Source organism: Lontra canadensis, unplaced genomic scaffold, assembly GCF_010015895.1.
Source record: "Lontra canadensis isolate GAN:19392208 unplaced genomic scaffold, GSC_riverotter_1.0 scaffold118, whole genome shotgun sequence".
Taxonomy (NCBI): domain Eukaryota; kingdom Metazoa; phylum Chordata; class Mammalia; order Carnivora; family Mustelidae; genus Lontra; species Lontra canadensis.
In genome coordinates, this window is record NW_022631112.1 from 3,832,182 (window position 1) to 3,845,009 (window position 12,828).

At 48.1% G+C, this 12,828-nt stretch overlaps 1 protein-coding gene across 10 annotated transcripts in view; it reads left to right on the plus strand.

The window, feature by feature from the left end:
- PRR5L (proline rich 5 like) overlaps nt 1-12,828 on the plus strand; it is a 143,296-nt gene that overhangs the window by 107,507 nt on the left and 22,961 nt on the right. For all 10 annotated transcript variants that reach the window (XM_032840955.1, XM_032840957.1, XM_032840950.1 and 7 more), the window contains one exon: nt 1,172-1,220. In XM_032840955.1, coding sequence (XP_032696846.1) covers nt 1,172-1,220 — 49 coding nt within the window. The remainder of the gene's footprint in view (nt 1-1,171; nt 1,221-12,828) is intronic.

The following is a 12,828-nucleotide window of genomic DNA, read 5'->3' on the forward strand; positions in this document are numbered from 1 at the left end:
ATTTTAGGGGCGCCTGGGTGGCTCAGTGGGTTAAAGCCTCTGCCTTCGGCTCAGGTCATGATCCCAGGGTCCTGGGATCGAGCCCCGCATTGGGCTCTCTGCTCAGCGGGGAGCCTGCTTCCCCTTCTCTCTCTGCCTGCCTCTCTGCCTGATTGTGATCTCTGTCAAATAAATAAATAAAATCTTTAAAAAAAGTAAAAATAAAAAGTCATTTTAGCTCTTGAGATTCTGAAGTCATCTCGCGAGTGTGTTTGTGAGCCTCGAGACCTCCTGTGCTCACTTCTGGGTAGCTGGTACCACCACAGTGTCTGGCACGTGAAGGACAGCTCAATAAATGTTTGTGGCTGGGTGAGTAGAATCCCTTTTCCCTGTCGTAGTCGCCTTTGAAGGACTTCCTCAGTCCCTCGGGGATGGGCAGCAAGACCAGCCCAGCCACGGCATGGAGCTGAATGAGCTGATGGATTTGGAGGAGAGACCGGGTGGGATTATGGGGAAAGATGTTGAATTTGCAGGAGGCCTGGGTTTGAATCTTGACTCTGTCACTGGCTTATTCTGAGCCTCCGTTTCTCTATCTGCATAAGAGGGATAATAATTACCTTCCTCTCGCTCGTATTTTATAATCATGGGTTGAAGAATGTATGACAGATGTGGTTTAAACCATAATGTCTACAAATATGGAGGATTCTAAAATTATGGTCTTTCTTCTCTTTGCTTTTTTTTTTTTTTACCCCCTCCACATGAAGCCAGGTGCCCTGGGCTTGCCTCTACCAACCCTATTAGAATGTCCAGTGGCTGGGTCGTGATCTCAGAGTCGTGAGATTGAGCCCCGTGTTGGGCTCTGCGCTGGGTGTGGAGCCTGCTGATGATTCACTCTCTCCCTCTCTGTCTGTCCCTCCCTCTCTCACTCTTTCTCTTTCTCTTAAAAAAAAAAAAGAAAAAGAAAAAGAAAAAGAAAAAGAATCCTCTGTGGCTGCCTGGATCCCCTGTAGGATTCCCATTGCCTGAATTCCCTAAGAACTCTTGGGTTACTAGAGCCTAACACACTCCCTTCTTAGACCTGGCCTTGGTCCCTGTGCCATTGGCGAGCACTCTATTATCGTCATGCATCTGTGAACAAGGCCCCGGGAGCTGTACCATCCAGGACTGCTTGACAGTGTTTCTCTCTCCCCAGGAGGCTGCTGAAGAGTGAACTTGGATCATTCATTACGGACTATTTCCAGGTAAGCTGCATGGGTCTGAGTATCCGTCATTCCAATGTACGTGGATGCATGTACCGTTCCTTCAGCGTCCAGAATTACGGTCACCGAGTCCCCGATACGTGCAGGGTCAGTGTGGCCCCTCCCCTCCTATAATGGACATGATGGTCTTGGGCAGCAGCCCTCAGGCTTTTTAGTCTCACAACTCCTTTACGCTCTTAAAAATGACCACTTTCTTGGGTTATCTCTGTCTTCACCCTATTGGAATGAAACCTGAAAAACTTTAAAATATTTAATTCATTTAATATTTAATTTCTATTTATTATTTATTATTATTTATTATTTTATTTTTATTTTTTTATTTCTATATTTATAAATAAATATATATTTATATATACTTATGTATTATATATCTATATATTATATATAATATATATTATATATTTATATATCTATATATTTTTATTTTATTATTATTTTATTTATTTATTACTTAATTTAATATTTAATTCATTTAAATAATAGACCTATTACCCATTAGCCTAAACAGCATTTTTGTGAAAGACAGCTTTTCCAGAATAAACTAACCGAAGAGCGGCATTGTTTTAGGCTTGTGAATCTGCGCCGTCTGATCTCAGAGGGGAGAGCTGGATCCTGGTATCTGTCTCCTGTTCAGTTGTTGCAATACTGCCCGTCTTGTCTCTGGAAAATTGCACGGTACACTCATGGAGGGTGCAAGGAAAGGGGCAAGTTGTAGCTTAGGGTAACTGAGGAAATTGTTTTGACCATGTAGAAAAGGTCTGAGGATCTCCCGTGGGACCCCCGACCACCCATTGAGAGTTGCTGCTCTAGAGACCTTCCCTCGCACCCCCATGGATGGCATCTAAGTCACCATAACTATAAGTACCCTTCAGCCAACTTATTTCTGGTCGCTATGCCTTGTGGTCTGTTCTGTTAATTTGATCAGGGGATCTGACATCCCAAACCCTGTTGTTTCGGGGCTATTGAATTCAAGCTTCTAGGCTCAGTTAGAGGACGAATGCAAGTTGTTTTCCTGATTCTAACCACAGGCTTATGGGGGCAGGGGAGGGCCTGGAGACGGACACCATTGTTTGACTGAGTAACTGACTAGGTGACATTTTGGTGAAGTCCGAGCTCCCACTTTTCACTTATTAGCTGAGTGGTCTCGGACAAGATGCTTTGTTTTCCCCATCTGTAAAATGGGAATAAAAACATTAGAGGTCGTTGTATGGTTTACATGAAATAACACCTGTAAAGCATTCAGCACAGAGTGTGTGGGGAGAGAGGTGGGGGGACAGAGTGGGGAGGGAGTGGTCAAGATCGTGCCCCCTAAATCCAGATTACCTGACTTTAGTGCCTGGCATAGCCACATACTAGCTGTGTGACTTTGATCAAATTGCTTTACCTCTCTCTGTTTTAGTTTTCTGTTCTATAAAAACAGGGGTAATAGGACCAAACCTTATGAGGTTGTTGTGAGGACTAACTAGATTATTGTTTGTCAAGTGTTCAGGACAGGGACGAGCACAGAGGAAGACAGAGTAACGTGGTCGTTAAATTTATACGTATGCATGTTTGTTATTCTAAGGTGTCATCCATCCCTTTTAATGGGAAAGTAACATAAAAACAGAAAACATTTTGGATTCAGGTTGGTGATGTTATTCCATATCCTAGGAGAAAATACTTTTAAGACAGTTTAAAGAGGTTTTAGGTCTTAAAAACACAGGCATTCTCTTTTTTTATTTTTTTAACCAAGATTCTACTTTTACAAGCTTTTAGTTTTATGTGCACTTTTTTTTAAAAGATTTTATTTATTTATTTGACAGACAGAAATCACAAGTAGGCAGAGAGGCAGACTGAGAGGGGGAGGAAGCAGGCTCCCCGCTAAGCAGAGAGCCCCACGAGGGGCTCGATTCCAGGACCCTGAGACCATGACCTGAGCCGAAGGCAGAGGCTTAACCCACTGAGCCACCCAGGAGTCCCCACTTTTTTTTTTTTTTAAGATTTTTTATTTATTTGACAGAGAGAGAGCACAAGCAGGGAAAGCAGAAGGGGAAGGGAGTAGGAGAGGGAGAAGCAAACTCCCCACTGAGCAGGGAGCCCACCATGGGACACAATCCCAAGACCCTAGGACCGTGACCTGAGCCAAAGGCAGATACTTAACCAACTGAGCCACCTAGGAGCCCTTTATGTGCACTTTTAAAGAATGACAGATGTCAGTCCTTTTGAGACATACACATGCACAAGCACGCACATACACACACAGAGCAGAAAATGGCCACTGTAAATCTGGACAAAGTGAGATGTTGCGGAAGCCTAGAATTCACTTGGCTCGGATGTCTCAGCTGCTGGAAAGAAAGTCCCTGTCCAGGGAGAGACAAACATAAAGATTAAGAAAGAGGTAATTAGTTACAAATGTGCATCATCTCGGTTGCCCTTGACTCAAAGGTCAGTCTTGTCCTCAGCCTCTCCTCTTGCCATCTGTGGTGATTGATTTTTAAATGCAGCTCCAGGAAAGTGGTTTTTCAATCAGTCCTGGAGGAACCTGCCAGCCTGGCCGCCTTCCTCGTTGACATTTAAAATAGACAGCATTTGGTGTGGTTTCAATCGGGTTTTAAATGTCAGTTGTCTTCTGGCATGGGGGGCTTACCCCTAGGATGTGTGGGGAAGGGCATTTGGGTGGGGACTTGTTTATCTGGGAAGCCTTGAGGTTTTTGGGGGTGGTTAATGCTGCTTACAAAGTATACCAAACACTTAACTAATAACCACACGTCTTTTTTTTTCTATTGAGAGCTTAATCAGACAAACTGCTTGGCAAATAGTGAGTCTCTGGGGGTGTGGGGTAGGAACTGGTTTTCACAGTTTTGAATCTGGGTTTTTCCTTAGTGTAACGTGCTAGACTGGAGGGAAAGCTAGCCTGGGTGCTGTCTAGCTGTTTCTTTAAAGTGTAGGTTTGAAGTCTCCTAGAGGAGCAGAGCCCTTTATAAAAAAAGATGTCTGGTTCCCCAGCCCCTGGAAAGTACCTGGCGTAGAGTAGATGCTCAGTAAAGTTTCTTGGGAGAGAGGGAGGGGTTGTCTACTGCAGGTAGATGATTTTAGATGGTGGAGACAGGGGTGTTAAATAACACTTGCCTTCGTGTCTGGGAAGTGTTGCCCTTCCTTTTCCTTTAGTGCCGCCGATTGTGCCAGAGAGGGTCTTGGTTTGTGCCGGGGTCTTTTACACATCTGTGGAACTTGGCGATGGTGTTTCAGGAAGACAGAGCAGGCCTCAAATGTAGTACCTTCAGCTAGGGACACTAATTAGGATTTCACAACTTTTGTGTGTGTGTGTGTGTGTGTGTGTGTGTGTGTGTGTTGAGTTGGTGGTTGAGTTACATTCCATTTATGGCAAATGATGTTGCTGTAATTTCATTTTTAAACGTGTGTGTTTTAAAAAGTAGATGGATTTAAGAAAAGTAGTCTGCAAAGAGTTAACCGTTTAAGCTGCCCTGGCTATGGCCAAAGGCTGAAGGTGGTTGGAGAGAGATTCGGGGTTTGGAGAGCCCCCTGCCAGGCATCTCTCAAAAATGGGCTGGTCCCAAAGTCAGCCTTGCCAAGTAGAACTCTCCAGGAGGGAGGTTGGAGGGGGAGGGGCATCCAGGAGGGAGGGTTCTAGACGCCAGCCTTTGCATTCAACAGGCAGATGTAGTTTCAAGAAGGAAAGTCTGAATGGGCTCCAGGAAGAACATTCCTCCAGCAAGGAGGAGGGGGAAGGGTCTGGGGACACATAAGGAACAGAACCCAGGGGTGGACAGGTAAGACACCAACGCTGCGGATGTGGCTGCCCCGGAAGATGATGGATGGGTTCTTGGCGCACTGGGCTCCTCTCTGTGGACAGATGACCCCTTCCTGGCCGTCTACGTTTATCCATGGACGCCCATCGCCTGGGACCCAGACCCCCAACACGGACATCTCCACTTGCAGAGTCCTCTCTGTGACTCTGCGTCTGAAAGTAAACATTCTCATGTTGTAGCTTTAAAGAAAGAGTCACGAAAGGGTATCTTCAGTGAAGAATGATGGCCATGACCTGAGGTGGAGGCAGAGGGGAAGCAAATGGAAACACGGTGCTTATCTTGTGTCCGCACATGCAGAAGACAGGCCTTTTGAGCCACAGAAGCACAGGTAGATTTCCAGAAGACATGGGCCCCCCCAAAATTGGACATTTCCAGTATTGAATTTTTTATTGCCCTCTGTTTTGAATTGCTCCTGGAAGGAGACTTGGGGTTTCCCAGGGGAACTCCGTGTCATGGAGATAGCTCTGTGGGATAATTGGTTCCTTATAACTTTGGGAACTGATGATAGGAAATGCTCTGCGTTTTTCTGTCACCTAATTAGTGGTTAACCACCTGGGTGGTACGGGGCATGGGGATGGGAGGAGCTGCAGAGAGCATTTTCTGGGCTCCTGTATCTGCTGGCCATGCTGTAAGCTTCCCCCTAAGCCCAGAAAGTGAAATTCCTTTCGGTGAAACTGGAGTTTCACCTGATACAGAAACTCTGTCTATCCTCAGTGGCTCTGAATGAGCTAGTACCTAGGAAAGGGGGACATTTAGTCACCCTAATGCCAAAAGGTCATGCATAGATGGCTTGGTAGCATTTGCTATAAATACCTCCCCCTGTTACCCATATCTGTAAGAGTCCCAGGGGGCCCGTTTCCTCCTTAGCGCCTCGTTATCAGGGAAGGTTCATTGAGGGCTTATGGCACCTGGCAGAGCCGAGGGGGGAGACCCCTGGAAGCTTCGTGGCCCCTGTGGAGTTGAAGACCGCAGACACAATAGGGATGTAGGTGAAGCCACATGGGTCCTACACCATGTAGCGTTAACTGAAAATCTGCATGGATGGTAAAGGCTTCCAAAGAGGCCCGGAATCAGTAGATTTTGTAGGGGGCAAAGATGGGACCGGTAGGAATCCACAGCTAGTTGGGTGGAGTGATGATAAAAGAGTGGGGAAAATCACTTGCGTGTGATTTGTTTTCCCCCCCAAACCCAACTGGAATGGAGAAGAAAGGTTTCAGCTCCTCTTTGTGGAGCCTGGGAAGTCTTCTCCAACCAGTGGGATTCCCCAAATGGAAAAAAGGGATCAGGGGGACAGAGGCTAGCAAGGGATGGCGCATTGACCAAGTGGGCTGCGCTCCAGCGAAAAGACAAGGAAGAGGGGAGGGGACGATGCCCTTAGGTGAGAACATCGTTGCGGGTTGCCTTTTGGAGTTGGCCAGTACGTGGAAGAAAGGCACTGTGGAGTTTGTAAGTATTGCGGGGTGGGGGGGCGGAGCAGAAGATTTCCTTGGCTGCTGTGAGGGGAGAGGAGGGAGTGGTACCCATCTGGCGGCTGTGAGAGGGACCCCTGGATGCTTCAGGCTATTATCAGTGGGGGGCCACCTGCCAGCCCACTGGGTTACCCTTCAGGAGCTCTGCCGTACTTCATCTCCTCAGCAATTACCTGAAACCCCTGCAATTATTTGAATATTTTTAGTGTACTTGTCTCAGATTTTATGAAGATAAATGGAAAAGATGGGTCCTGTGAAATTGATAACCTTAAGTCTTCATATAATTGAGATCAAGAGGAAACTCAACAGGCACGTGGACGTGGCGGGTGTGTAGCCCCATTGGCCTTGGCGTACTGCACGTTCGGTTGCACAACAAGGAACACATAGGTGCGAAACGCTGGAAGTCTGTCACCTGCAGATGAGGTGTAATTAGGGATTTTATAATCCTTCTTATTAGCTCTACGGGAACAGAACTCTGCCTTATATCATGCAAGTGTCTCGTTCTGCATGAGTTTTCAGGAAACCATTATGTATGAAATTGGGTGATTTCCCATAGAGCAGGCAGCAGCCAGGCTCAGGGCCCCGATGGAGGGGGGACGGCAGGTAGGAGGTGGAGGGGGGCTGCTGGAAATGCACATGGTTTTTGGATGTGGGGACACTGCAGCCGTTTTGTGGCCACGAGGAGTAAAGGCTGAGTTGGAAGGGCTGAGAAATATTTGTTAGGCATGGAAAGCACCAGGGCAGCTTTCTCTGAGGCTGGTGAAGATCTAAGGAGGACGAAAGTAATAATAGTTTCAACGGATAACATATTCACACTTTCACGGTCCAGGCATTGTTTTAAGCCCCTGGTTCTCAGACTGTGGTCTCCAGACCAGCATCTTTAGTGCCACCTGCGAGTGTGTTGGAAAAGCAAATTTTCAGGCCCCGACTCACAGAAGCAGGAAGTGTGGGCCCAGGCCCAGCAGTCTGTGCTTGTGATGCCTGTGCACTTTCTGAGAGACGCTCTAAACCTTTTCCTTGGGCCATGTCCCTTATTCCTCCTGATGGCTGATGGGGAAGATTTTGTTCTTACCGTTTTACAGATACTGCAACCAAAGCCTGGAGAAGGGAGGGCGTCCAAGGTCGCACAGCTAGGAAAAGGCAGAGCACGTATCCAACCCAGGCCATCTGGCCACAGAAGAAAAATCTTCTGGATTGTACTTTAAATGGTCAAGGATGCCCCAGGGAAGAGAAATTTCAGTGTTTTAAAATTTTATTTGTTTTGTGTCCAGTGAAACAGACATGGCCTGTTCCAAGTTTCCTTGTGAAATGACTTTTTTAAAAGCCCAAATACACCCTCTTAGTGACCCCTGAAGCAGTGCTAAATGAAGCATTGACATTTGTACCGAGTTTTAAATTTTCTCACTCCAGCTGGGGATTTCTGTCTGGTCTTATCACACCCCCTGACACACACACACACACACACACACACACACACACACACACCACATACATGGAAAACACACACCAGGACTCCAGCTGGGGATTTCTGTCTGGTCTTATCATGCCTCCGACATACACACACACACACGGACACGCACACACAACACACACACGCAAAACACACACCAGGACTGGCTTATTAGGAACCCTCTGGACTTGGGGGTGAGTCATGTTTATGAGCCTTCTCGTTGCTTATCTAGGAAGGTATTGAGGTTCACAGGAAATGCAGACGGCCTTAGAGACGATGACTGTACTTTCAGAGTTGCGAGGGGAAAAAAGAAGGTGGCCCACTGTTTCCATCACAGGCTGGGTGCCAGTGCCATGGACCTCCGTAGACCTTGTTATCGCTGGAAACATGCGTGGAGTAGAATTGCTGGGTAACACAAGTTCTCCGGAGGCAGAGGGGTGTGCTTCTAGATGCCTCTGGGGTCGGAAGGAAATGTCTCATTTGGGAATGGAATCTGTTTGGGAGCTTGGTGTTAGCCTTGCCAGACAGTGAGTGGGTCGCAGAGAGGGAGGCCCTGAAAAAGTACTTTTGGAGAGGCAGAATTTGGGACGCTGCTAGCAGGGTCAGGCAGCAGGAATGAGCCAGCTGGATGGAGGCTTTGTGGTGGAACCGAGTGACCTCACCTGAGATGGCTAAGCCAACTGCTCCCGGCGTGTGTGAGCCGGAAGAGGATCTCCTCTGCTTTCCCCTGTGGGCAAGGATGTAGGCAGCCTCTCCAGGTGCCAGGGCAGGAGAGCATGACGGCTGAAAGCACCAGCCCTTCTGCCAGGCACATCTGGATCCTGGTCCTTGCTGGAACCCTTACTGGCTGGGTGACTTCAGGCACGTCACTCAACCTCTCTGAGCCTAGTTTTCTGAGCGGTAAGCTAGTTACTCATGGTACCGACTTCAAAAGGTTGTTGTGGTTCCTAGAGGAGTTGTTATATAAGCAAAGTGCTTGGTATAGAGGGAACAGTCAGCATATGGTGATTTGTGTCTTTGTATTTTTTATTATTATTGCTAAAATAAACCAAGGGCATAGAATGGGAGAAAGACCCGAGTTTGGATTCAGACCAACCTGGGTGCCAGTTCTGGTCTTGCATTTGCTGGTTACTTCTCCAAGCCTCTATTTCTTCAACTGTAAAACAGGCATCGTTTCTGGCAAAGGTATAATGAGCTAGTGCGTGCAGAGGGTTTAATACAGTGCCTGACAAGAGTGAAAGTAAGTAACTCATCATCATCATCACCATCCTCATCACTGCTGAAGCAGTAGAAGTGGAGGGTGGCTGGCGGCCTTAGCATCTACAGAATTCCTGCTATGTGGAAAGTTCTTTCCTCTGGGAAGATGGGGTCCATGTCCTTCTCCCCACCCCCCAAGCCTAACGGGTTCCCTGTTTTCCTGAGTCCCTCCGGTGGGAGTGGACTGGAGGTGTGCACTGGTGACAAGCCCACCTTCTCCTCTGCCCTCCACTGCTTCCTCCTGCCTGTCCTCCATGATCCCCTTGGCAGGATGGGGCAAATCTGTCCTGCCCACTCAAGATTGGGTGATTTTAGTGCGTTTCCCCAGACATCCTTGTTTTTTGCATTTTTCCTAGCTGAACCTCATTTTTCTGTGGGAAGCCTATTTTTTGATGCCTTAGAAAAAATAGAGAAGTCAGCCGTTTCTCACACCCAGCCGCGTCTGCCACTTCAACAAAGTGTCATGTATTCATTCCACCGCTAAGTTCATTTCCGGGGTGGGGGTGAGGCAGTAGGTGACCAGGAGCCTCGTACCAAGTCCCAGGTCGTTTCATAGGTGGATGCTGTTTAATGTGTTTTATTAGCTTGAAGCCTTAGATCTGGGGAGGTGGTGGTCCTGGTCCTGCTGCCATGGGGCAGAGAGTGGGACCAGAGAAAAGTTAGGTTTTTTCCAGCTCTGGCCCCATACTGCCCGCAGCGAGCAGATACTCGGTACCTTCTGGTGTTGGGCTCTTGTCGAGGGCTGGGAGTGCAGTGAGGTGAGTTCCAGGGAGAACAAGTGCCTAGAAAGACAGGCTGCGCACAATGGATGCCCAGTTCAATGCTGGTTCCCCCCTCCCCCACTTTTTTAGGTCTCAGTAGCCTTAAGCCCCACAGATGTCAGGTGGCATATCCTTAGGTAAAGTGACCGACAGACAAGGCGGGCTTCATCATTTACAGGGCCCAGTGCAAAATAAAAATTTGGTCATGGCCAGGGTGGGTAAATCAGTCTTCCTGTGGGCTTGCTGTTGTAACCCATGGTGGCCAAGTGACCTCTGAAGAGATTGTAACCTTCGCACCCTCTGGACACAGATCAAGGGTGGCCAAAGGTGGCCCCCCCACCCCACCCCGCGCTGAGCCAGCAGCACTTGAGGCACAACTCTGTGAGCCCTGGGAGGGGAGGGCTGCCACCAGGCCCCTCCCTGAGATGCTGCAAGGCGGGCACCCAACTCTCCGTTCCCTGCACCAGTGCCTGGGCGCCCACCGGCTGGACCCTTTCCACCATCGGGAATGGGAGGATAGTGGGAGGTGGGCAGGGCAAAGAAGACCCTGCCGTGGGGTCAGCCACCAGTGTGTGGGGAGCAGATGTTGAAAACCCCTCCTGGGGAGATGCTAGGAGGCAGGACCACAAAGGAGCTGGGGCCCCAGGCCTTGGCACATCCTCCGTAGCCCTATCCAGTTTCACTTAAATACACAAGTTCAAAGATAAAAATATTAAGAATTGAAATGGTAACTGCAGGGCACTAAACCCAAGTGGGAGGCCCTTCAGACCACAGGCCTGCAGTCACACAGGACCCTAACCTCCCCAGGGTCCTGCCTGACTGCAGATTCCCAGGAGATACAATTGGCTCAGTCTGAGGCCCGGGTCAGGGGTGGGGTTGGAATCAGGCCAGTTGGCTAAGCCGATGCTGGGGTCAAGGGGTATGAACTTGCACAGTGGGGCACAGGTCCATTAAGTGGATGACAGGTGCTTCTCCGAAGGGGTTGGGGGCTGTGGGCTAGGCTGGCCCCAAAGATCCTTCCTCCGTGCACACGTGCTGAAGGAAATCTGGAGATTGCTTTCCTGGAAAAGGTCCACACATATACCATCAGAACTGTGTGTGACCAGTGGATTTTGACCACAGAGCTGGGGAGATGGCAGAATGATTAGATGGTCCCTTCAATCCCTTCCTGAGCCTGTTTTTGGTGCTCTATTTGGTCTAAGTTAAGGATTGCCATGCTATGTATCATGAGAATTTTTCTAAAGATTTTTAAAATTTATTTGACAGACAGAGATCACAAGTAGGCAAAGAGGCAGGCAGAGAGAGAGGGGGAAGCAGGCTCCCTGATGAGCAGAGAGCCCGATGCGGGGCTCGATCCCAGGAACCTGAGATCATGACCTGAGCCGAAGGCAGAGGCTTAACCCACTGAGCCACCCAGGCGCCCCTATCATGAGAATTTTAAAATGAAAGTTTTCTTTTTCATTTCTTTATAATCCACAAGTAATTTATTTTCCTTGAAAAAGAAAAAAAAATGTTTTGTTTTGTTTTTTCCCCAAGTGTCTCCTTGAAGGGGGAAGATGTAAGAGAGAGAAGGAAGGAGAGCCTGGGCCATCTTTTAAAGAAGTTTATCCTTTAAGATCCAGACAAAGTGATATTTAGCAAATGAAGAAACGTCAACAAATTTAGGGAGACTGTTTTCCCCTTTCTCCCCTCTTATACACATTCTCTCTCTTATCTTGATTTCTTAAAAGTTCAACATGATCTTACCCCGCAAACAGACAACATGGAAACTCGGCTAATGTCTATTAACATCTGCTGTGTTTGGGACACTTCTCAGAGCCACGGGCACTAAACTAAGAAATATTCCTCACCCCTAAGGACCTAGCACAGAGGATATAGGGTTTGAATTCATTTCTTTGACTAACTCAGGATAGGACCTAGACGAGGTTTCTCTCTCTCCACCTCCCAGTACTTCCGGTTCTCCCCCACCCGTGCCGTTGAACGTGTGCATGACTGTGGTGATGGAACACACTCATGAAAGCTGTCTTCAGAGGGGGGCTGGATCTCATCTGTGGGTGCATCGCAGAGACGTGAGCTTTCCGAGGCTTGTAGGGCCGTTTTGGAAAAAGCCTGGGACATCCGTGCTGCATTAGAGGTGGTGACAGGCGGTCATGGCATCAGGAGCCCTTGCACAGAGCTCCCAGAGATGTTCTGAGAACCTCATCCGGATGGGTGAAAGGGACCCACACAGGGACTTGAGGCCCCAGTTGCCCAGAAACATGCTGATGGAGCGATTGCCACCAGGAAGCTCCTCTGGAACCCTTTCCTGTCCAGCTCAGCTGTCACAGAGCCTTGCTTCTGAGAGCTTAAATTGGGTGCCGTGGTGGTTTCTTGCTTTCTGACCCAGAAGCTGCTGGGATTCGTTTGCTGGGCTGGTAGGGAGAGGACGCAGTTGGGGTTTCACCTTAATTACCTGTTTGTTCCCATTCTTTGTAAAGGAATTGATTTTTTCGTCCTTCAGCAGAGTTGGTGCTCTCCCATAAGATGTCGCTCTAACTTGAATTTGGGGTTCCATCTTGAAACCAAACAGTGCCCGGCTACTTTTTGAAGTTAGGTCCTATCTTTTTTGTTTTTTGGTTTTTTTTAAAGACTTTATTTGTTTGAGAGAGAGCATGAGCAGGAGAAAAGAGTAGAGGGAGCTGAGCAGAGAGCCTGATGCGGGACTCGATCCCAGGATCCTGGAATCATGACCTGAGCCGAAGGCAGATGCTTAACCCACTGAGCCACCCAGGCACCCATATCTTGTGAGTTTTATTTAATAGGATCTGTGACATTTGGTTTATATGTATGAGTCACAGAAATGTG